General features: G+C 51.0%; 11 protein-coding genes across 11 annotated transcripts; 4 read left to right on the forward strand and 7 right to left on the reverse strand.

Moving 5' to 3' along the window:
* Positions 1-326: 326 nt before the first annotated feature.
* PC9H_003791 (uncharacterized protein) lies at positions 327-1,418 on the reverse strand (the record flags this gene model as incomplete). The annotated part of the gene is made up of 2 exons (XM_036773383.1): positions 327-1,136; positions 1,194-1,418. The coding sequence occupies 2 exons, from the start codon at positions 1,416-1,418 to the stop codon at positions 327-329; spliced, it is 1,035 nt and encodes a 344-aa protein (XP_036634856.1).
* Positions 1,419-2,158: 740 nt separating this feature from the next.
* On the reverse strand, positions 2,159-5,253 carry PC9H_003792 (uncharacterized protein; the record flags this gene model as incomplete). Its single annotated transcript, XM_036773384.1, has 15 exons — positions 2,159-2,239; positions 2,287-2,319; positions 2,373-2,512; positions 2,573-2,773; positions 2,827-3,158; positions 3,218-3,236; positions 3,290-3,403; positions 3,451-3,679; positions 3,730-3,855; positions 3,901-4,158; positions 4,209-4,338; positions 4,393-4,531; positions 4,589-4,834; positions 4,888-5,014; positions 5,074-5,253. The coding sequence occupies 15 exons, from the start codon at positions 5,251-5,253 to the stop codon at positions 2,159-2,161; spliced, it is 2,355 nt and encodes a 784-aa protein (XP_036634857.1).
* A 93-nt stretch (positions 5,254-5,346) lies between these two features.
* PC9H_003793 (uncharacterized protein) lies at positions 5,347-8,770 on the reverse strand (the record flags this gene model as incomplete). Its single annotated transcript, XM_036773385.1, has 11 exons — positions 5,347-5,460; positions 5,510-5,853; positions 5,909-6,296; positions 6,356-6,394; positions 6,559-7,097; positions 7,161-7,272; positions 7,323-7,807; positions 7,860-7,946; positions 7,994-8,138; positions 8,186-8,234; positions 8,289-8,770. The coding sequence occupies 11 exons, from the start codon at positions 8,768-8,770 to the stop codon at positions 5,347-5,349; spliced, it is 2,784 nt and encodes a 927-aa protein (XP_036634858.1).
* Positions 8,771-9,402: 632 nt separating this feature from the next.
* On the forward strand, positions 9,403-10,050 carry FAP7 (factor activating pos9; the record flags this gene model as incomplete). Its single annotated transcript, XM_036773386.1, has 3 exons — positions 9,403-9,603; positions 9,655-9,800; positions 9,858-10,050. 3 exons carry the CDS (start codon positions 9,403-9,405, stop codon positions 10,048-10,050), a joined length of 540 nt encoding a protein of 179 aa, XP_036634859.1.
* A 21-nt stretch (positions 10,051-10,071) lies between these two features.
* On the reverse strand, positions 10,072-11,191 carry PC9H_003795 (uncharacterized protein; the record flags this gene model as incomplete). The annotated part of the gene is made up of 5 exons (XM_036773387.1): positions 10,072-10,231; positions 10,282-10,652; positions 10,713-10,901; positions 10,959-10,992; positions 11,046-11,191. The coding sequence occupies 5 exons, from the start codon at positions 11,189-11,191 to the stop codon at positions 10,072-10,074; spliced, it is 900 nt and encodes a 299-aa protein (XP_036634860.1).
* Positions 11,192-11,462: 271 nt separating this feature from the next.
* On the forward strand, positions 11,463-12,668 carry PC9H_003796 (uncharacterized protein; the record flags this gene model as incomplete). The annotated part of the gene is made up of 3 exons (XM_036773388.1): positions 11,463-11,645; positions 11,707-11,900; positions 11,960-12,668. The coding sequence occupies 3 exons, from the start codon at positions 11,463-11,465 to the stop codon at positions 12,666-12,668; spliced, it is 1,086 nt and encodes a 361-aa protein (XP_036634861.1).
* A 456-nt stretch (positions 12,669-13,124) lies between these two features.
* PC9H_003797 (uncharacterized protein) lies at positions 13,125-13,844 on the reverse strand (the record flags this gene model as incomplete). Its single annotated transcript, XM_036773389.1, has 3 exons — positions 13,125-13,324; positions 13,375-13,443; positions 13,496-13,844. 3 exons carry the CDS (start codon positions 13,842-13,844, stop codon positions 13,125-13,127), a joined length of 618 nt encoding a protein of 205 aa, XP_036634862.1.
* Positions 13,845-14,147: 303 nt separating this feature from the next.
* PC9H_003798 (uncharacterized protein) lies at positions 14,148-17,262 on the forward strand (the record flags this gene model as incomplete). Its single annotated transcript, XM_036773390.1, has 5 exons — positions 14,148-14,152; positions 14,216-14,915; positions 14,970-15,519; positions 15,582-15,607; positions 15,664-17,262. The coding sequence occupies 5 exons, from the start codon at positions 14,148-14,150 to the stop codon at positions 17,260-17,262; spliced, it is 2,880 nt and encodes a 959-aa protein (XP_036634863.1).
* Positions 17,263-17,459: 197 nt separating this feature from the next.
* Positions 17,460-19,486, forward strand: PC9H_003799 (uncharacterized protein; the record flags this gene model as incomplete). The annotated part of the gene is made up of 2 exons (XM_036773391.1): positions 17,460-17,683; positions 17,740-19,486. 2 exons carry the CDS (start codon positions 17,460-17,462, stop codon positions 19,484-19,486), a joined length of 1,971 nt encoding a protein of 656 aa, XP_036634864.1.
* A 197-nt stretch (positions 19,487-19,683) lies between these two features.
* On the reverse strand, positions 19,684-20,752 carry PC9H_003800 (uncharacterized protein; the record flags this gene model as incomplete). The annotated part of the gene is made up of 5 exons (XM_036773392.1): positions 19,684-19,832; positions 19,882-20,269; positions 20,320-20,457; positions 20,519-20,559; positions 20,692-20,752. 5 exons carry the CDS (start codon positions 20,750-20,752, stop codon positions 19,684-19,686), a joined length of 777 nt encoding a protein of 258 aa, XP_036634865.1.
* A 173-nt stretch (positions 20,753-20,925) lies between these two features.
* On the reverse strand, positions 20,926-23,091 carry PC9H_003801 (uncharacterized protein; the record flags this gene model as incomplete). The annotated part of the gene is made up of 7 exons (XM_036773393.1): positions 20,926-21,381; positions 21,435-21,633; positions 21,688-22,174; positions 22,234-22,682; positions 22,738-22,804; positions 22,853-22,978; positions 23,031-23,091. 7 exons carry the CDS (start codon positions 23,089-23,091, stop codon positions 20,926-20,928), a joined length of 1,845 nt encoding a protein of 614 aa, XP_036634866.1.
* Between the last annotated feature and the right edge of the window lie 228 nt (positions 23,092-23,319).

Consider the following 23,319-nt stretch of genomic DNA (forward strand, 5'->3'; position numbering starts at 1 on the left):
TAGCACCGGCGCTTAGCTTCACTTCCTAAGTGGGAAGCTGACTTGCTTCTTTGGTACACTACGCTCTAGCCAGACTACAATTGACTGTTTGTAATAATATACATTGACAACGAGATATTATGAATACACTATGGTTGCTTTTAGTGATAACCTGCATTGGAGGAGATAATTGACAAAATAAACACAACTGTCCTGGGGTGAGGTGGATGGGTCCGAGGAATGCGCAGGTATCTCGTCTTAGACAATAAGCAAGAAGGAATTTGATGAATGTATGACAGGCATGCACGCATGCGGTCACGAGTAATGGCGGTTCTTTGGGATTACGTCTAATCCCACATGTCGCCAACTTGACATTCGTCCATAGCGAGAGGTACATGAAGGGCTTGGAGAGCGGCGAAGTCGGTTAGTCCGGCGGCGCCGTTCGCTAGGGCGAGGGTGAGAGCGGCGAGAGCTTTATCACTGCGCGAAGAGGGATATTCTAGCGCGGACGGATCGGCAGAGTACGGCAGCGAACCAGAGGAATCTGACGAGGGGAATGGTATGGATGTCGTTGAAGGGGATGAATGAACCGAAATGGAAGACGATGTGGCTTCTTCGTCGTCTGTGCGATATGCAAGAGGAACTTGTGAGGAATCCCGAAACGAGCTGGAAAGTTGTGACCACTGGTTCACACCCATTTCACCATCTAGTATCTGCACGTCATCTTCGCCATCGTCGGAGCAGTCGCTCATCTGGTCCATTCGTACCGAACAAGGCGGCGATGGAATTATGGACGACCGCCTCTTCCCAATTAACGTTGATTCCCTCATATCTGGCCGGCTCAGAGAATTCTCCAAATCCTGCATTCGCCGAACGAATCCCTCACCACTCTCGGCGACGCTGCGATGTAGCTCCCAAAACGCGTTGGTACGCAGACCTCTGATGTCAGCATCACGGTCATTGAGAGCGATATCCCCGGAATCGCTTTGACAACTAGAGCGTCGTGTCTTAGTTGATCGACGTCCAGCCATTGGAAATAGCTGAAACGCTATGGACGTCGACGGTAATGTAGTCCGCCGCGCTGTCGCGCCCGAGCTGGTCGATGGCATGGTCGTAAATTGGTCGATGTCCATATGAGATCCGTTCCGAGCTGAAGGCTTTGAGAGTGGTGATTCGTCAGAATGATATGTGGATGCCGTATGAATCCTGCTTACCAGAGAATCCCGACGGCGTCTCTTGGCCTGCCTCCAGATATCGAAGTCCCAATTGGATGAGGATGAATCATCGGAGAACGATGATGGGCTGCTGGCTCGAGGCCGATGAGCTCTTTTAGTCGCGGCACGGTAAGCATCGTCGATGGTGCGGCGGGGTGCATGAGAAGTGATTGCGGTCGTTGTCTGGGATCTGCGGCGCTGAGAAGATCCTCGCTTCGACACCATCAGATGTAGCGGTGAGGCCTGAAATGGCGGGATTTGGCGGTACCACCAACGATTAGCTCTTCGCGGTGGGACTTGGAAAGAATCGACCCGAAAGCCTTTTGAATGTAGTGTATTGTGCTTATGTCAGCAATCTGGCGGATTCGGTGGATCATCGACTTCGCAGATGGCCGTGACTGACGATGACGATTCGGAACCGCTTTTCAGGCGATGTGGCCGCCTAACCGCCCCCGCCACAGAATTTTGAGATAGTTCCGTGATCAGCTCGTCTCCGTTCTGCAGGTGCGGTACCACTTTAGTCATAGCATTATCGATTGTGAATCGTAGTCCTTGCTGAATTACTCCAGCCGCTCGACGTCTCTTTGTGTGCCCCTTTGGTATTCCTTATCATCTGTTCGTATTGTGGCTCTGCATATGCCGTATACCATCCTGTCATGCACCATGGCAGAAGGGTCCATCCAAGTATCCACCGTACATTATTGGCTCTGTTGATCCCTTTTCCGACGCGTTCACACAGCAAACGTTGGGCGTGTTCGTCCATCGACGCGCTGTAAGCCTAGCCCAACAGCCAACGTCACCTCCGTCCGACAAATGTCGGCTGTTCCACGGGCGAGCTACATGTCCATCTGTAAATATACATGTGACTGTTTCTGGGTCTAACGGAGCTTCTTTACGCCTGTTCGGATTGAAAGACAAAAATAGTCTCACATGCAGCATATAAGCTTGGCCATTCCGTGTGTATATCAAAGACGAGGCACTAGCAGTAGGCGGCTTGATGAATGTACCTCGCAGAAGAGAAGTTCGCGTTCCAACAATGGCATGCCCTAAACTTGCGTGAGCTCACACCAAAGAGTTATCTGGCTAGACGGACGTGTGATCCTGACCCCGCACCCGGAGAGGAAATCTATTTTGCCCTGAGGTCAGAACGAGTGGATTGAACAGGAAATGCTATCTCACAGCATCGAGTAGCCGCTGGCCTACTATGGACATTCTATCTCTGAGGAGACTCGTGTAATTCACGTTATCGTCGATCGAGCGGGCCAAAAGCGACTTCAGCTCTTTGAGCAGGTTTGTTGTCCACGGTGAGTGGAGCTTAGCTTATGTAGTTGGAGAATCAGGAAGACATCTCACCAATATAAATAAACCAAATCACACACCTGCTTGATCATTATTCAATAGTATCAGGCACAATGCCTGGCAGATGACTGGCGCTGCAATGAGAGCCAGGGCTTCTTCCTCTTGGAGAAATTGCTGGGACAGAATGAGAAGCATCGAATCCCGTAGATGACTCCAAGCTTCAGCGTTAGTGAGTGGATCGCAGAGGCGTTTAGTTGACAAGATGTACTGGGAAAATGCCACTTCCGATCAGATATGAGTACTCGTCAACAGATTTCGGTGTGAGAGGGCGTACGTGTGACTGTGATGTTGCAACTTCCGGCTTCCAGAGCCAAGTTCCAGACGGTGTCGTCCTCCCAATAAGGGTCAACATCCGGGAAAGCTGTCTCGGCTCTTCGTGATTCCATTATTGACAAAGTAGTCAACAGCGAGTCATGTAGTTCCGGAAGTACCGATTCTCTGCTCCACCGAGCAGACAGCAAGGTAGAGAGGAAAGGCGATACAGTTTGGCGATGGACATATCCATTACATTTGTTATGCCACATAATGCCCAGGAAGGTCAGAAGCATCTTGACCTCATTCATTTCCACATCATTTAATGATTCCTCCTGTGCGCCTTTTATAGCCCTGCAGCATAGTGGAACGCGTTAACACACGATGCACCCAGTTCCGATCGCGCAAGTCACCTTCTTGTCAGTGAAAGTTCTATGAAAACCGCGATCAGAATGGAGGGTCCGTGAGTATGAGGGTTCACATACGATCATCTAGCCGCGCAATGAAGTTCAGCTCCTTTTTGCCTTTGACTATCTCCATGCATATGGCCCAAGTATCGGCGTCTGCTAGTGCTAATGCTTCCAATATCAGGGCCTTGGCTGAAAGATGGTGAGCGGTCGCTTCGAAGTGGCCAAATCGCACGTACTAGCAATGTTCGGAGGGGCGTCATTGCCCGATGAAACAAACAATTCGAGAAATATTGTGCATAAATCAGATGGGAGACGGGCATCAGAGCTGTCTAAGTTTAGAAGGCCCTGCTTTGTCAAGTGAAGAAGGATCCAGCAACATTTGAATATTCCCAACGAAACTTCAGTGTGACTACTGTGGGCGCTTGTCGATGGGGATAGATTTGCCATATGCACAGTGAGAACATGCTAACATAGGTAAGTTTAGATTCGCAAGCGTCCCAAGAAACGCAACTCACCATCATAATAGCCTTTGCTGCGGGCGGTGAGGCTTCTATGTGCGGTGTAACGTCTGATGTCCAATGTGACAACGATGGTACCCCATGGAAAAGCGGCTGTTCAAGCCGACATAGCCACTCCAACGTCTACCCATGTAAGCCCTAGCTTAGGCCATTAAAGTGATCACATACAAGTTGCACAATGCATTCAGCTCCCGCTATTCGCAGGTCGCGCCATACCATCCAACTCCAAGGGATTGTACTGCCCCACCGCAAGAGGATCGTCTGTGCGACGTCAAGCTCATCTGCGGGTCCCACGGCACCCCCAGTTTTTGGTTGCAGGATATTGCACTCAATCATCTCGAGCATGATCCCTAGTGTCCGAGGTTTCCACGGAGAGACTGGCGCGCCGCTTTGCGATATCTGCCGCCTGTTGTCCAGGTCGGCCAGCTAGCGCAAGGCATCAGCCCATTCTCAAAGCTTAGGGATTAGAGACAAACCGTGAAGAGGACGACAAGTATGCATTGTGTGATTCGTTCTTGAAGTTCAAACCATCCCACGAGTGGCCGATTCATGTCTATTTGTCTTAAAAAGCCGGATATGATTTCCATCATCTGCAAGGGCGTTGTCCTTGTTTCCCGTTAGCGTGAAGCGATGAATCTTTGGTATAGGCGGACGGCTTACGTTCTAGAGTCCCATGGATTGCATTCGTGTAGCTGGGGTCGGATGACAAATACCCCAAATAGCAACCGCGAGACTATGCGTTTCGCAGCCGGGGAGGCCTGCTCCAAGGACAGTACACCCGGCAGGAATGTCCACTTATCTGGGAAGACATTTGTTGAGCACTGACGTTTGTATTCTATTTTATTTCAATGCATACATGGAATCTGTGCCGCACCCCTCAAGGAGTCGTCCTGCCACTGAATGCTTAGTCCCTTTGGCATCGAAATCTGGTTTGATGAGTTCGACAGTCCAGACGCGACAGAGACAGCGAACTCGCTGAGCTTGACTAGAGCAGAGTCTGCCCAGCATACAACAATAGATGACTTCTGAGGCGTTGACAAAGTCGCGATTCGATGAAAGTGACGGCGGTGTTGGAACAAAGTCTCGAGGAATGATGGGTCGACTGCGGATATATGCGTCACTAAAGTTCTGTGCATGTGTGTAATCTATACTCACATAGCATCACAGCTAGTGCAAGGATATCTTTGAGCCCGAATCCATCTTGCTCGCCAGAGTTGACGCTGTCCAGGAAACTGCAAATAGCAGTCGACGCCGACGATATTAGTTCGTGTAGCTCAGTTTCCTGAAAAGCCAATGAGTATTGCCACATTGCAACGCAGAGTAGCATTTCTGGTAGCTCACCGAGTCCGATTCACCTATATCCAGAGCGCCCAGTTCCTCCACTGCCTTTTCAACGTCGCGTCCAACCCATGGCTTCTCAGCCGGCGTGGAAGAGAAGCAAGGGAGTGAAGAGTAGGTTTCCTGGGTGTTAGCGACGTCTGATGCCCCAAAGTCAGACTCGGTGTCGCTATCGGAGTACATTGTGCGAGTACGATGGTGGAAGTAAGTCGGCAAGCGAACCTGGGGTAAGTCACGCGACGCGTGTTGTTACAGGTCGCGTCTGTGACGCATGTATTATTGTGACAACCCCTCTATGGCGTTCAAGAAAGTGGTAGCATCTGTAGTGCATACAAGTTTTTCCTCATTTTGTGAAAACATAGATTCAAAAATATCCGCAGCCTCCGTAGTCTGTGCTAAGCATCAGGATTTTATTCCAGCAAGTTGAAGGGCCACCTACGTTGGTATCATGGTACTTAAGATCAAGCCAATCTTCGTCTTCTTCAGCCCGTATAATTGCGAGCATCTCTCTGCGAGCCGTAGAAAGTCCACTTTGAGCCTGCAGACCTCCCTTGTCATCGGTCTTTCTTGCAGTAACTTGTATCTCCTTAGCATCCGTTGCTCCCTTTTTTTCTTTCTTGGCAGCCACGACCGGGGGAGCCTCGTCTGGGTCAGGTGGGGGACCATCATCTGAGTCCGAGTCGTCGGTTCGCGACCGTCGATTCTTACGCGAGAAGACATCGAGATAAGTGAGTGTCGGTCGGAATTGGTGTGTTTCGGATATGGGGTGAAGGTGTAGTTCGCCTAGGCACAGGGTCAACCAAGTGGAACTCTCTGCTATAATTGCGTAGGTGTGCACCATTTCTAATCATCCCGAGCATCGGCGTACCCCAGTGAGCGATTTGCTCACTGCTGAGACGGACCTCCGCGAGACGTGGTTCTTGCTCCTCTGAGGCTTTTGTTTCTTTACTTTTTTCAAGGTCATCTGTTACCCTCGCAGCACCGAGCTGCTTTGCCTTTTCGTCGTTCCAAACTTCGGGCCGTGTATCTGCTGGTACATGGATCTCGGTTCGCCGGGCGCTTGGTTTGATCCTGGCGGATATCGTTTTACCAACTGCAGCTGCGGATGGAGGTACTTGCAATGGGCGGGTCAGCAGTGGGAACTGGTGAACAACAACCTTCGGGCTAAGTGCGTTCGAAAACCGAATTGGGAGGACGTCGATGAGACGATCGTCCATGATGGATATCTTGAAGAAGTACGAGTGTGAGAAAATCTCATGGGAAGTATGTTCTCATCAGCGCTTACTATCGCAGAACGGATGTCGTGGGTTTCAAGAAGGAACACCTGTTGGTGAGAACGGTTATGTGTAGTCAAATCAAACAAAACGGGCAAGCTGAAAGAAGTTGATTGGTTTGTACTTAATGCATTAGTAACTAGGTCCGAGAAAGCTACATACGTGTGTTACATAGGAAGGAAGAAAAGTCAAGTCTTGGTTATATCTTGCTCACTGGATCTATTGGGTTGTCCCGTGCGCGAACCACGCGGGGCTCACACCATATAGTGTTCTGCAAATCTTGAAGGAGAGTCCCATCTGACTCATCGTGAGGCACGACTGGCGTTGTTCGCCCAGATGTAGGGAAATCGTCTCCGACCGATGGCAGAAGAACTTGGTCGCTCTGCAACGGCTCCCTCGTCAGAGAGCCCACAGAATAGGTCGGCGAAGGAGTCCTTAGCTCGGCTACGCCGGCCAGGATCGAGCTCCAAGAGTGTTGAGAGAATCTCGGATGACTCGGGTCCGCAAACGGATCGTCTGGAGCATCCGACTCTTCCTTGGGAGGCGGAGTGCCTTGCCATTGACGACGGTGGGATGCCACGCTAACAGGCGTCCATGGCCGTCTACACCGACCTCGGCAATAAGCTTCAGCGGTTGCTTTGTCTGCACTGAGAGCTGAATCCCACGTGGTAGGATGCTGAAGGATGGCATCTCTTTCGTTTCGCCGCACCACCCTGCCAAAGCTATGTATGGCTAGTGCAGAGATGACGCCCCCTTGAATGAAACATCATTAGAAATGGGCAACGGTTTAGCGTGACAAAGCGAACGGAGACGCACAATTTAGCAATATCCAACCGTTGACAGTTAAACCATTTTGAAGATTCAACCCGATTATGGATAAAATTGCGACTAGCACGCATGTTCCAGTGATGATGGCCGTGTAGCAAAGCTGAAAGGGGCGAGTTGACGGCTGAAAAGACGGCTGATGATAGTACTTACCTCGTCCTTCATAACTGTACGAAACAAGATCATCCGTGGCATAAATTTACTAATGCGGCTAAGGGATGAAGGAACCGGCGAAGTACCGCGCCCTTCACTGGGTTTGTCGATCTCTACGTGCTTGGGCCCAAGGGTGCTGGGCTGGACGATTCTCAGGGCTGGAGAACGAGGTGTCTGTATAGAGGGTGAAGCGGCGACTGATGAGAGTCGCAATAATTTGGCCTCTGAACCTGCTCTTTGCCTTTGCGGTTGCAGCTGGGAGAATATATCTGACCACTTCAGGTTATTGGGCAGCGGCGGCGGATTGTCGTTTGGTGAGCGAGAGTTCGCGCTATTTGGCACATAATCCCACCACCCTCGTCGGGCTGCTGTCTGCCAGCCGGTAGGAGAGTCGGCTTTGTCGCTGGGGGGTTTCTCCGAGAACTCTAAGGAAACACGGCCACGAGCAGCGGGCAATTGGTAGGCCCTATAGACTGCATACACAACTACATTTCCCTTGTGTTAGCACAGCGAACAGATTAATCGACTAAAACATACATGAAAGACAAATGAAGAGGGATTCAGCAAATTGAACGATCGAGTAGTATTTTATATACTTAAGATTCGGTGTACGCGTGCATCCGCCTGAGCAACGTTTAGCATGCTTGAAATGTCTGTATCTCCGAACATACCAGATATTCTGCGGACAGCACGCAATGTGAGGACATCGAACAGCGTCAAGGTCGCAGAACCGGCCGTAAAGACGACCAAGCCAGTCAGAACGATCTTGGAGTCCTCTAAGCACTTATACGCTTTATATCCCAGGATTCCGCTGATCTATTTGGAGTCAGTTAAAGCCGCCGATTGCTGGTATGGGCGCATACCAATATACTGAGGGATATCGATGATGCGATCCGTGACATGCACAATACCCTGACCAACGGGAGTGATTAGAGCAAACTACTATTGTAGCCCTTCGCGGCTCACATCATGCAATCGACGCTCTTGTCAAGGTAGCCTGTAATCTCAGGTATAAAGCAGATGGGGGCCAGCAACTGGCTGATAAAAAGCCAGTAAAATAGCGTCTTCCTCTTCACTCCTCCTCGGTGGATATAGTCACCCGACACAAATATGTTGCGCAAGAATAACATCGCGAGCATGCCGGTGACCAGAAGAGAGATATTGGAATCATGGAGATCTTTGAAAAATGGATTGGCGACGAGGGAACCATCTGCTAAGGCAAGGTAGGAGGGCTGAAAGGAGGCAATAGGTGTCGGGGCGAAATAGCGGTTATAGTCTGGAATCACTACGGTGGTAGCTAGATGAATCACGACTTCGTTGGTGGTGCAGGGTGTCGGCGGCGGGGTAATACGTGGAAATAGCCGTCGCAAATTCGAGTTCGATGTTGGAGTTGGTGCGGGACACGAGTCCCCGGATTGTATCCCATTATCGGGTGATACTGATGCCATTACTTGCGAGATTGAAAAGAAAGGCGGGGTAAATGAGAGTAAGATGAAGATGTTGTGGTTATCGCTAGAGGCTGTCAAATTTCATAGACGTCCTCTCCAGGAGGCCTTCATAGCGATGGTAAGGGATTTGGATGGCGGAGCGGAAGGAAAGAGCTCATCGAATGTCAAACATAGATTGAGTTATTAATTTTCTGGTCACACGGCATTTCTGGTGACTCCGGTGGGTTGATCGCGCGCCGTAGACGGTAGGCCTTCACACGTCCTGAGTAGGCTAGCACCTTACTGTCCACCTGACGAGCCTATTGTCAGGCCTGGGTTCCAATGCAGGCGCCTCATGTCGTGGAATGGGAGAATATTCTGTGTCGTCAAGCAGCGGTTACAAATTCAGCAATAGCAGGATATTCCCGACGGGACGCACCATAACATATGCGCTCCCCAGCGATTAAAGTACCGATCTTCGTCTTTTCCAGGACAGGATGGTAACTATAAAGTTCGCTTCCAGGAGTGGCTGCCAGGGGTAAGTAGGCAAACAAAGCCAAGTTGATCTTTTTCCCAACTGCACGCCAGCAGATTCATCAAACCCCCATCAGTTTCGGCAACTTGAAGTTGACCAAAATCAACCAAAATACAGAATGGCATCAGGCAAACGACAGGCACCAGTTATAATCCTTACAGGGACACCTGGAACTGGGAAGTCGACACACGCACAGTTTTTGGCCGAGGCGTCCCCGATTCCGCTTAAAAACATCAACGTCAGTGAATTTGTAAAAGAAAAGGGCCTACATGAAGGGTACGATGAAGAGTGGCAAAGTTACACAGTAGACGAAGATCGGGTAGGTGACAGCATCAAAATTCACACTTTGCATCTGTTGATTCACGAATAGCTTCTGGACGAGCTCGAGCCATTGGCGTCTGCGGGTGGTCTCATCCTCGACTGGCACACATGCGAGCTCTTCCCCGAGCGATGGGCTGATCTCGTTATTGTCCTACGGTGCGATCATACACAATTATGGGAACGATTAGAGAAAAGGTGCGCATCTAGACCCTCTGCATTGGTCACGATCGTTTGTTAAATGTTCACAATCAGAGGGTACCCAGTGAAGAAGATAAAAGAAAACAACGAAGCAGAGATAATGGAAGTTGTCTTGGAAGAAGCAAGACAGTCGTATCCTGCAGAGATTGTGATCGAGCTAAAAAGCGAGACTATGGAAGACATCGAATCGAATGTCTCGCGAATTGTAGATTGGATAAAAGCATGGCAAAAGAATCAAGCAGATTGATGTATATACATTTTGTGCACTCTACCTCATGTGATGGTCCATTAATCTGTATACTACAACGGCACCCGCAAGCACGAAGTGAAGCATGGATAAAGAAGGTACGTTGGGTTGGGCGCCGCTCACTGGTAGGAACCTCGAGAGGTCTGTCAAGGTCATGATAGTGGTGGTGGACACCTCGATCCTGCGAACAATAGATGAGGTGGAGATCTCGGAAACTAAAGCCGTACCTACTCCGTAGTAGCGGGTCCATTCGATTGCTCAGTAATGGTCGCGACTTGTGATACTAAGACGAGAGTCATAGTGGGGTCGGAAGGTCCTTGGTAGGTCATCGAAGGGAATAATTGGGTACGCGTCTGTCCAGCAGATACTGTAACCGTAGTAATTCCTGGCAAGGAAGTCACGGTAGGCACTCCATTACCACCGGAATTGGAGGCCAGGAATGGATTCCCTCCGGGAGGCGGACTCGAAGCCTGAGGTTGGACTTGTAGGTCGTTGGCGTTACAGGCAGTGGGGGAGTTCTGAGTCTGGTCGACGCGTACAGGGATCGCTGTAATGACAAAGAAGTTGCCGTCCGCATTATGCGATGCCTCGTAAAACGTGAGCTAGGGGTAACGATTATTTGTTAAGCCTGATAGCTGACCATGAATCCAACGTATACCCACATTATAATCTCCATCGCGAGCACATGGTGGTGGGCGGAAGTTCAGATGTTTGACAGTGCTGCCTTGTTCCCCTTGCAAGAAACCAGGACCAGCGGTGACCGTGACGTTCACGTTCAATGCGTCAGAGACAAGGTATATCTCTAGGCTGTCAATAGCAGACGGGGCCTGAAGCTTCCCATTTGATGACACCTATGACCATGGAGTTAGATACATGGTCTCTATAAATTGTGGGGAAATTTCACTTACATCCACTGATATGACAATATTATCATGAACGGGCCTGAAATAACGAAGTCAAGTTCCCTGTAGACCTGCGAAATGCGAATATCTAACGTGTTAGGTTGTGGACTATTGATTATCGAGAACCCGTCCGTGACCATCTGGCCATTCACCAGCTGGAAGGCCTCCACGGCGCGCATTTCGCTGCCCAGGCACAGCGCAAGCGCTGCAGTCCACCAACGGCGCGCTGGCAGCATCATCGCATATGTTCAAATGAGTGGTGAATTGAAGGAATGGAAGAGTTACGGAACGAAATGGTGGTGGTTTATAATGAAGGGGATGGTGGTCCTTCGCGTTGCTGTCCGTTAGTCCATCATTCTGGGTATCTGGGTATATCAATGAAAATCATCAACGGGAGCAGTAGCAACGTTGAACGTTCCTCAAGCTCGGTCCTGTCGGAGTGATAGTCGGGCCTGCGTGGGAAAAATTTACTGACTACTTGTCTGCTCCGTACTCTCTCTACTTGGAAGGATGGCTGCAACGCCGGCGACATTGGCAGAGCAGGAGCCCACGCAGCCAACTAAGATCCCTTTATACGAGGCCAGCACGCAATTCAAGCACTGGCGATTCTCCGTGGACGAACTCGTACGGACGCGTGCCTCGATGAACGAAGCCGCCGTAGATGCCATACGCGCAACGTTCGAGGCGGACGAGGTATGTTGCGATTCTATGTTGATAGTGTAGGACGTGTATTCTTACTATCTCGGAGACTTAGCCAGGCTCGTCAGCCAATATCGCGTTTCTCAATTGGGAAGAGGAGCAGTTGCTCGTGAAACTGTATATGTCCAAGATATCGCAGCTGTGCGGTCATTTCCGATTTCCAGACGAAGTCGAGGCGACTGCAATAAGCTACCTAAAGCGATTCTATCTCAAGAATACGGTCATGGACTGGCATCCGAAGAATGTTATGTGCGTCTCGATGTCTAAGTTCATGACTGATTGATATAATATTGACGTTGCATTATCAGGTTGACCACGCTATTTCTGGCGGCCAAAACTACCAATAACCCAATTTCACTGGAAGCCTTTACGACACATATACCAAAAACATCGCCATCGGACGTTCTCGACCTTGAATTCCTTGTCGCTCAAAGCCTGGAGTTCGAGTTTGCCGTATGGCACGCCCATCGCGCTCTGTGGGGTATCGTCCTGGACATCCAGAGTCTTCCCCCAGCAGCTGCACAAACAGAAGATCCTCCCCCGTCGCAGCTATATGATGCAGCACTGGCCCATATACGCGAATCACGACTGACCGACGCCGAATTAATTTACACGCCATCGCAGATCGCGTTGGCCGCTGCATCCCTCGTCGCCCCAGACCTAGCAGCTCGGTGGTCTCACAGTAAACTGTCAGCATCAGGCAGCGGGACTCCGCCCGCGGCTCTGGACGCTACTGTTGAAGCCATCAAGAGCATGATCGTCAATTTTGGTCACCCACCGAACGTGAATGACGTACGTGATATCGATCGACGGTTGAAAATCTGCAAAAACCCGGAGAAAGTCGTTGGCAGCAAAGCGTACCTGGCGAAGAAAGCTGAGGAGGAACGCAAGGCTGAGGAGAAGCGGAACAAAAAGGCGGTGGAATCCCAGAATGCAATGGCGAATGGCGATCCATTTGAAGAGTTAGGCCATAAGAAAGAGGCCCTAGTGGATTATGATGATGACGACGACGATTAGGTAGCTGTCGGTGGGACGATGTTGGGTAGCCAAGCACTTAACCATGCTGTCGGATCGTGGCATCGAGAATAGGAATGCATGTGGTTGTGTGAATGAATATGTATTCCAAGTTTATGTGGTTAACAACCAGTATCTCAACAAGCTAGGGTTCGCCGTAAAGATATACCAAGGAAGAATTACTATTGGCTACTTTTTGACCTCCACAAGTCATTACTCAGAGAGCGACAGAGGAGGCTTCGAAAGAGCCGACGTCACCGCGAATAACTGGAACCATAAAATTATAGACACCTTTCCGAGAAATCAGCGTAAGCAAAGAACAGAGGTATGGGGTTACTCACATTTCATTGCGCTGCCTCTGAACTTTGGTAGGCTAGCTCATTTGGGTTCGTACGAGATCACACTCAACGAGATGAAAGAATGCTTCGTGTGTTACGATGCCAACAGCGGCTGAGGGGATTAGGCTCTCACTCCGAGCGCATGATACGGTTCAAGGATGACCGAAGAGCAATAGGGTCGGATGCAAGGGAAAAGTAGGTTTGGACCAAATATATGGAAGCTCAAACTCAATAACCTGCAAGGGGACAAGTTAGCGCGTAGCGAGGTTTCGGGGTGAGGACACTCACAACATTTACAGTCAAATGGGCACTCCGGCGTATCTAGATCAGTGTTCCCAGAGCATGCAACGGAGCTAGAAATGGACACTGACCTCCGGCTTCGGGATTGATTCCAAGTTCGTCCTCTTTGAAGATTGCCCAGCCCTCTTCTGTCGTTTTCCCTACGAGATGCGAGTCAGAAATATTAGATTGCACAGCAAGGGGATAACTTGCTCGAGCTGGTTCCCCTCGAGTCGTTAAACCTGTCAATGTCATCGCGAGGTGTACTCGATGATGTTTTTGCTGATGGTCGTTTCTCAATTTTGGGGCGCTTGCCGAGCGTGGTAGAGGTGTCCACGATGGTTTCTGGCAGTGGCCGCTTCTTGGAAGAAGAGACCTGAGGCTGTTCGTTTACCTCGGGTTTGGATTTCCGTTTGTTCTTCTTCTTTGATGACTTGGAAGCTGGAAGAGACTGTGATGGTGATGGAGTGGGGTCATTTGCCTTTGCCTTGCCCTTGCCAGCAAAAATGTCGTCGATTTCAGATTTGGGCATGATGATGGTTGCGGTGGAAGAAAATTTCATGCGGGACAGCAAGCGGCGGTCACAAGGGCGTGAGTGTGACAGAAGAACCGCTGGTGCAACTGCCGGAGCCAATTCGACGCGCAGGAAATGGCAGCAATTTCAGCCGCCTGATATGATATGGATTTTGGAAGGACTGAGTTTGAGCGTTGAAGAGAGCGTCCATGGATGTACGGTACAATGAGGAAACTAGCGTCGCTGGGCCATCAGTGAGGCGTCCAGTGGCAGGGACCTTCCATATCCAGCAGCTGCAGTCCAACAGTAGCTCTGAACCTCGACTTGAAATTTCGGCTTGAGCTGGTCCCCATGCTGTGAGCCCCTTTTGTCTCTGGGGATTGTGCGCCCCGTCGTTCTGATCCGCGTCGTCGCTGCAGACCTCAAAACTCTTCCAATGGCCTCCACAACGTCCACAACAGCGCCCAGCACCAAATCTCTTCATTCGCCCCGTCAAACCCAAATCCTGCCTTCGACCAGTCCGCCCAATACTTCAATTTAGATCCTTCTCAGGCTGCCAAGCAAATGGCTGCCCTCAACGCCGCAAGCCATGCCAGAATGATGAACGGACGCTCGTCTGTCCCCTCAGCGTCGCTTCCTTTGAACGGAACAAATTCGGGAGCATATCTCGGTGGAACTCCCCAAGTTAATATCCCGGCTGCCCCTTCCATGGGTCACGATCCTCTGGCCAACAATCATTCCCTAATCCAAAGCCAAAACGCTCTCCATATGACGAATAATCATGCTCTGCCCCAGGCCACCCCAAATTCGGCAGGAAACCCGCCCTTCTTCGATTCTCCCAGCGCCATGGCCCAGTCAAATCCTGCAGCGCGTGCCGCCATGCTGAAATCTAGGCAGCAGTTCCTGAATGGCCTCGCAAGTGTACATCAGAAGCGCAGCACTCCTTTGCCGCCTCAGCTCACCGGTGTCACAACAAATCCGGCCTATGACCCCATGAACACACAATGGAAGTCTCTTGAGGGAATGATAAGTGAGCCGGGAGTGCTGAGGATAGTAGGAAAGGACATCGATTTGATGAGGCTATGGTCTATGGTACTCCAGCTTGGAGGATTCGGTTCGGTACGTTAAAATCCAACAGCTCCTTCTGACGAGTTGAACACGGGGAACACGCAGGTCAATGGCAACAACTCGTGGAATGTGGTTCTACAACAACTCGGCCTACCGGAATTCGTACCCCAACCTCAAGGCAACTCCGTTTCCGTCGCTGCTTTTCTGTCGCAGCACTATGGGGCCATCATGTACCCCTTTGAAGAGGCCTACAACATGAACATGAAAGACCAGCAGCGCAAGGCACAACTCGCCGCTCGTCAAACGGGTGCTCCTGGTCAACCCGGACAACAAAACCATGGCATGTCTCCTCGCCCAAATCAACAAAACACCCCGATGGCTCCCTCTACTCCTGGGCCACAACCACAGGGATCCACTGGGGGCAGTCGCCTCCAAGCCCCCCAGACACCCAATGCACCACACACGCCGATGGCCGCAACTCAGAATTCAAACTTGCGAACTCCTACGCAAGGAACCCCTCAGAAGTTCCCGACAAACTCATCTTCAGATTCCCAACAGGCGCCCGATGTCAACGTGCTCGATGGTGACTATCAAGGTTTGAAAAGGAAGCTAGAATCCGGAGACAGTGACAACAAACGGGCGAAGCAGAAGACAGGTAAGGTTTCTGAACTTAGATGTTCCGTGCATATACAAAGATAATCATCTATCATTGTGCAGGGTCAGAGCCGCCTGAAGCAAATTCCGTAAGTCTATTCACTTTGTGGGATTGTTCTTTCGACGTCTGAAATCGTGGGGATAGTCGGCAGTGGGTCCCGGTGTGGATCGAAACTCAGTTGGACCTTCAGGAACTACTACCACCACTCCCTCCCAGGCACCGCCTATGCCCATACCACCTCGAGCCCGTCCGCAACCATCGCGGAGAAAGATAGAGTATGTCCCACTCGCGCGGGAGATAGAAACCAGCGGGGGACGCGACCTACGAATAATTGAAGCGGAGTACGCCACGTTGCACCATCGGCGTCCATGGCGCGATATCAACGACTGGGGTATCGTCGATATCGAAGGATTAACGATGTCGATTCGCTCGAGGCTGGCAACCGAGATGTCATACGCCCTCACTACCCTCACCTTTCTTTCCACTATGCGAGGTCAGGCGCCTGGATCAGGCTTCCCGATCTATCAGTGTACCGACCTCTTCGAAGAGTTACTGGACCTCATGGAGGACATTGGGTTCGGCGAAGCCATGGACGGCGTTAAAGATGAACTCGATGATTCCAGCATCATTACACATCGTCAGCTCGTGAATGCTTATCAAGAGGTTCAAACCGAACCCTTCGCGGTCTTGCATCCCAAACAAGGCGCCAAGGACTCTAGTCTAGGTCCTCGACCCCGCCCGGCCAACCTCATCATCACCGTCATGAACATCATTCGGAATCTGACCACTATAGCTGATAACCTGGAATACATCGCACGTCAAGACAGACTATTTGACATAATGCTCCGATTGTGCTCTGTTGAGCGGTCCGCGGGTGGGACTTTGCGCGCATCATCGCCCGTGCTGTCTATCGGGGATGTTATCGCCATTCGCAAAGACACGCTCTACACCCTCGAGACCGCCGCTTACGTGACACACTTTCCAACGACGATGCCTCCATCAAAACCCACACTCCGCATGGCTAATCGTGTCTTCGACCTTATTTCGTCTTATCTCGTCGATCCCACCGAAGCCGTGTCACCCTTAGCGTGTGTACAAGTCGCTGGCGCTCCAGCAAATGTGCGTCTCGGGCCGCCGTCATTGCCTGACGTTGCCTTGGAGGTTTGGACTCGCATCAGCCAAAGTGACGGAAACCGTCAAGTTTTCGCACATGCGGTGTCTCAAGTGGGACTTTGGAGGCTGATAGAGTCGCTCGTTCACAGGCTTCCGGTGGTTGATGCAGATTTCCAATTGCTTCAGCGGGGGGAGAGCTGGCTCAGCTATGTGGAGAAAGCCATTCTGGGCCTCTACTCGCTCGCCTTCCTTTCTCCGCCAGAACTGAAGAGGCGTATAAAGGCCGATCGCAAATTGGGTTTCACCGGTGTCATGTTCAGAATGGTTCAAAAGTTTTTGATGGTGTCGCATGAATACCGCCAGCTATTCGTGATCTGCTTGCGTCGAATTATCGAGACAATGAAGATTGTCGACGATGGCGAGGACCTGTTCGACACGACGAAGTCAACCACCGTACCACCTCTGTCGTTTGGTATGGGCTTCAGCGAAGCTGGAGAAAACGCTTCCGACAAGGGCACGGGTCTGCTTGGTGGCTACCGGGGCATAGCATGGGATATGCTGATGGTACGGGAGGTGGCGATGGACGAGCTAATATTCAACGAACTGGAGAGCCTGGCCCGCGTCGAGTGAGGCTGTGGTGATATCTGATTTGTATATGAGAGTAACCAGGCCTACTCTATTTATGCGGTCTATGTATTTGCTTTGTATCGTTTACTTGATTTTGTGGAAGCTCTGTGGCGCGCAGTGAATTACCGCCGGCTGACTCACCTTGCAACTGCTTTCCAGTGCAACATGATCCTTCAGCTTGCCTCTTGCCACCGACCTTCATGGCCTCAGACGTGCCCCCGCCCGTGTACGATGTCCTCGACGCCAATCAGCCATCCTCCAATCAGCCGCCGCCGCTGACAGATTCGGGTCCACAGATCCTCATCATTCCTTCAGCCGACACCATAAACTTCCAAAAGGGTTTTCTGGGTGCCGATGGTGAGAGAGCTGCGGTCGAAGGTGAGCTTCAGATAAAGGGTGCTGAACCGTTTGCTTGGGAGAAGCTGTGAGTCTGCCTGCGTCTCATTCTTGTCAACTGCGCGCATTGATCGCCCTTTGCAGATCTGTGTCCTTGAGCAGTAATGAGACAGCCTACGGCCGGAATATTGAGCTTGGATTCTCGGAGGTCGTGCTGTACTCGTATTCGCGCTCGAATCCGACGCCGTTGCCATCAAGCTTCCTCTTCGCCATCCCCTTAACGCCAGATACGCCTCAGTCGATCCGTACATCACATTCCTCACTTGCGCACGTATTAACGGTCGAACTAAAACCACTGGACGCTGCCGGACAGCCGATAACCAAGTCCTTAATTGTCCACACGAAGCGGTACTCTTCACATGTGCACTCTTTGAATGCGTCACCAGAACTCCATTCCCTTGATGATCCCGCTCGCGTCGAAGTCGAGATTCCTCGGTCAACCTTCAAAGTGGGCGAACCGATCCCTGTTTATATCACTGTGCCACCACCACCTCGAGATCTAATTGTCAATGAGGGACTCCGGCTTCGCAACGTCATGGCAGAGCTAGTGCGGACCGTACAGGTGCGCAGAGAGGAGGGCGACGACGATGATTCCAACCCCGAAGTTGATGACCCCCCAGTCGATACAACAACTACTCGGACAACCTCGGACAACGACAAAGACCACGGAGAAGGCTCGTCCTCAAACCCCCTCAATCTACCTTTCTTCTTTGGGTCATCATACCGTACGGTGATAGGTCGCTCAGGAGCATCTTGTCGTTTCCATTCATCAAGAGCAGTCCAACTGCGTTTGATACTGCATCAGTCGCCATCGCGCTCTCCTGCGGATTTCCAGATGGACTTGCCTCCAACGGAGTCCGGCCTGCTCGAGAGCGATGCAGAGTGTCCAGCCATCTCCCAGACAACTGTTCTACATTCTATATCATTTCGACTGGATATCAACGTGTCATTCGTGGACATGGCTAGCAGGACGGAGCGCCTCTCCACGATATCAATTCCACTCACGATATTACCACCTCCGGCGCGTCTGCCGGAGGTCGAGCACTCAGTTGACGAAGCTTATCAAAAGAAGCACGATCGACCCCCCGCTCGTACTGTTCGTGCGGACGAGGTAGACTCAGTACCCCACTATGACACCGGCGCTGAGGCTGGACCGAGTGGTTTATTGAGCGGTGCTCCTCCTCCCTTCGAAGAGCGCGACGCGCCTCCGCCATTTTTCTCTTCTGCAGCAGAAGCATCAACATCCAATCGACTTCCAACCTTTCAAGAATCAGAAACAGAGATCATCCTACCTGACAGCGACCTTGACCACGACCATCTCTCGATGGCCCCAGTGATTGTCGGAGAGGGAACTGAATTTGGCTTTACGTCTGACCAACAATTCGATGGGCATTCTGAAGGGATGCAAAGAGTTTCAACGCCTCCTCCTTCCTTGGCTATGGCGTCTCGAGACCCAGACCTGACCGAAATAGCTGATATTCGTGAGCCCGAACACGCCATGGAAGTACTTGGCTTGGTTCTAGATCAACACGAAGAAATGTCTGGTCGAGCGGACCGCCCGCCTCCCCCGCCAGCTATGGACGATCCGTCTGATCCACCCCCGTCCATAGATTCAGATTTCCGGTCTCCAAGCGTCGCTCGTCAAGGCTCTCCGCCTCATCCTTCCTCTCCGCCCACGCAGCCAGGCTACATTGCCGTAGATATACCGAGGCTGCAATCCCCTCTACCTCCCCCCTTACATGAACAGTCTCATGGACACGCCCCTCCTCCTTATCTAGGTGTTCCTCAAGAACAAGAACATGTCACACGCCCGCCTCCCTATGTAGATTAGGAAGTGAACGGACAAATGGATTTTCGGAAGGACTTGACTCTAGAACACTGGCATAGGTCCTTACAAAATAAGAAGTATCATAGCATATTACAACCAAGGACGCAAGTATATAGATGAGGCGTCAATGCAAAAGACATCAGGGGGATGATAAACAGGAAGGAGTCGTGATAGGCGTGAAAAGCAAACATAACGTCTGCTCAGCAATTGCATGCATCCTTAGGCTTCGCTGCATTCTCGTCCAAATTGACACCTTCTTGACCCGTACCTGCCCGACCGCCATTGGCGCCAGCGCGCCCAGCACCACCGCGAGTGGAAGCAAGGATAGTCCCAATTGGAATCTTCTTAGCTACAGAACAAATTCACTGGCTGGTCGAGAAGAGTGTTGTGCAACATACCAATTTCCGTGAAGAGTTCAACGATACCTTCGCCAGTCTTGGCACTAGTCTCGAAGAACAGCAATCCAGCTTCGGTAGCATAGGCTTGCGCTTCCTCCCTAGGAACTTGTCGCAGACCCTCCGGCTCGCCACCGCTTGAAGCGGGAGTCTCTCCTGGTGTGGCGGTAGCATCGTCAGCTTCATCCTCAGATTCAGATGACGAGGCCGGGTGAGCGGAGGAGGATGGGGATTGGACGAGGTCAACTTTGTTGCCAGCAAGAGCGATGACGATGTTGGGGTTTGCCTGCCGTTGCAGCTCCTTCACCCAAGACTTCGCCTTCTCCAGACTGCTGGCTTTCGTCACATCGTAAACAACCACGGCCGCCTGGGCGTTGCGATAGTACATGGGCTAATTGCGCTTGTCAGTTGACGTGTTCATGGAAACACATCAAGACGCACAGCAAGTGAATGGAAGCGCTCTTGCCCCGCCGTATCCCAAATCTCATAGCGCAATACATGATCCTCAAGCCTGCACTTCTGCGTAAGGAACGCGGCGCCGATGGTAGGTTCCTTGTTTGCTTGGAACTCGTTCGAAACCTAGGAAGAAAGAGTAAGCATTGAGTCACAAATCAGGTATTCGTTCTTAGGAAGGCCTCACAAATCGCAGCACGACTGATGATTTGCCAACGGCGGCTTCACCTGCAGAATAAATGTGATGAATGAGCACTGCTCAAACTGGTACAGTGCTAACGACAAGGAAAATCTCGTGGCTCGAAGACAGAGACATTCAAGATAACCACGTTCCTCGAGCAGCACGGCAGTAGAGCATACCTAGGAGGACGAGCTTGACTTGGACGGATTTGTCCGCAGATCCAGACGCAGCTTCTGCCATGGGTGATAGAGGTGAGAGCAAAGTGGAATAACGAGTTGGTGGCGAGAGGGAGAGGCTGCTGCGCTTGTCATTGTTTGGTAAATGTTGGCGCTTAAGGGCGCTAAACACCTCGCGCGATCACTTCTTTCAAGAGTACTTCGGTCCAAACTATGTATGTACGACGAACATTCATGCTAATAGAAAGGAGCAATTTCTGCGCAAGAGAAGAAAAGACCATCGTCGAATTCCGTTGCCCCGGACGGTTCATAGAGGAACTGCTCGGGACATGCGAAGGGCGGCACTGTAAAGGAGGCTGCGGGGTGACCGGACACATCTGTTTCCTTCACTGATCCTTCGCCCCTTGAAGCCTTGCCAGCGGGAGAGTTTGGCAGAGCGCTGGTTTGATCATAGAACCAGAATGCCCTTTGCTTGTAATCCGGTTGGTACTTCTTCATAAAGTCCTGATACTTCCCAGATGGATCCCCATAGGCGGCAGCGACAGCAGCGACGTGTGGAACCAGTTCACTAGGATCTTCTCTCCCCGGGTCAAGGCCCATCGTATAATCCACAGCAGTTTGGATTGTGGCGCCGTACTTGGACTTGTGTGCCCAAAAATTGGCACCTAGTTGATCGCCCAGTTTTGCGTTTGTCTACGTTCGCTCAGTGTTACCAAGAAGACGTTGTCGAAAAACATGAAACTCACGATTAATGCTTCCAGATTGAAACTGCGGTAGTGCCACGGCCGGGTTCGAACGCATTCCATAGGCTGCTCCCCAGAGGAGGCGATTTGATTAAGAAAGCTACCTTCAAAGAATGAAGTCAACGTCTGAATCGCGCCGGCTTTGTCGCCGAGGAACATCTGCGTTGCCGCCAATTGTGCTGTAAAAAAACTGCCGTGATTACTGCGTCGAACAAGATCAGAGACGGTTTAACGGTTTCAATATAGAATAACGCACTTCGGCCTAGATGCGGCTTTCTCGGCCAGTGGACTTGTCTGTAACCAGCGCACATACTGAGATACCCATCTCCGCATAGCAGCATCGACGGATTGTACGTCGTCTTCTCCCCTCTGGCTGACATCTGATCCTTTCCTAACTCCAGTTCTCAAGATTAAGAGGGCATTAACTATTTTGACGATCCCCCGTATATCGAGGATGCCGGTGAACGTTCCTCTTTGCCCGTTATCCCCAGGACCTCGCACCATTTGACCAAAGTTGACGTTGGGATTCATGGCAGTTTTGGAGTCGAGGAAGAAGACATTGATGAGATCATTCACGTTCTGAATATAAGAAGAACTTAAAGATGCAGATGAGGAAAATTGGGAGGCTAGCGCGTTGAACAGAGTAGCTTGAGATACGCTCTGAATTGAAGGGGGCCCCTTGAGTTTGCGGACATCAGGATTGACCCTCCCATCACGGACAACGTAAGGACATTTCGTCCACGCTGTGATTGGGGTAAGTCACTAACTACTTAAGAACTCGTCAAGGAGGCGCTGTACTTACTTGCACTTGGCGCGAGGCTTTTCGTAGGGGAAGGGGTACATGATTGCTTACTGGTTTTGGTTCCAGTTTTGGCGGCAGCGCCAGCAGGACCTGGAGTGCCAGTTACAGACTGCGTCTTAGTCGAGGTTGTTGTGAGCTTTAGGACACTTGAGGTAGCAATTGGCAAAGCCACGGAAGTTCCAAGCGGCACCTGGGCCTGAGGGCCGGGCGATTCCTGCAGGATTGACGACCGTCTTCGTCGCTGCATACGCCCATTCGTAGCTTGAGGATGGGTCTGATTTGATTCCTCGCTGCTAACTTCATAGTAGGCGGGGTTTGAGCCATAGTAATCTGGCCCCCTCAGGCCGTCGTCATCGCCGACACCGTCGTCCTCATTGTTGTCGGGGGAAGAGGGGCCATGGGCGAGGTGCTGTCGACCAGTAGCGCACCAATTACAATCCGGCCAGTGACTACAACCATAAGTATACAATGTATACATATGAATCAGGAGGAGCGAATACTCACTAAGGAGCGAAACTCAGATAATCTCTCTTGTCCTTACTTGGTGGTAATATGTCACCAGACATGATAGCTACAGAATAAGGACGACTGTATGGTAAATGGAGTGTTTTACACCTACTCCATGGGCCTTTCTTGTTCAGGCTGTCCGCGGAATTTACTATGGCGGCTCTTGCGTCTTTTGTGGTAGAACCTTGTGAACTCGCCCTTTGAACGTACTTGACATTCACCCAATCAACTGGATCGCCTAAGGAAACGACGTTAAGCGAGTACCGTAATATGCGGGGAGAGGTAGATACCGGCGACTGCGTTGATAAAGATAGAAGCCCAAGCGAACGCCAATGGCGTACATCTGACCATTCTATGATGTGTGATTACGGTAGTATGTGATGTGACCCAATGACCAGCAAGTTGGGACTTCGCCTAGGCTGTGGATCGGAAGGAAAGTGGATTAGGTGGTGAGAGAAAAGGAAAAAGAATAAAGCGAGACGCCATTCCGCCATTCCGTTATATACCAACTTTCGAGGTGGACTGGTCCAACCCGGCTTGTCCCAACTAGGAAGGAACATCTTGGTGCCGCACGCTTCT

Source organism: Pleurotus ostreatus (genome assembly GCF_014466165.1).
Source record: "Pleurotus ostreatus strain PC9 chromosome Unknown scaffold_2, whole genome shotgun sequence".
Taxonomy (NCBI): domain Eukaryota; kingdom Fungi; phylum Basidiomycota; class Agaricomycetes; order Agaricales; family Pleurotaceae; genus Pleurotus; species Pleurotus ostreatus.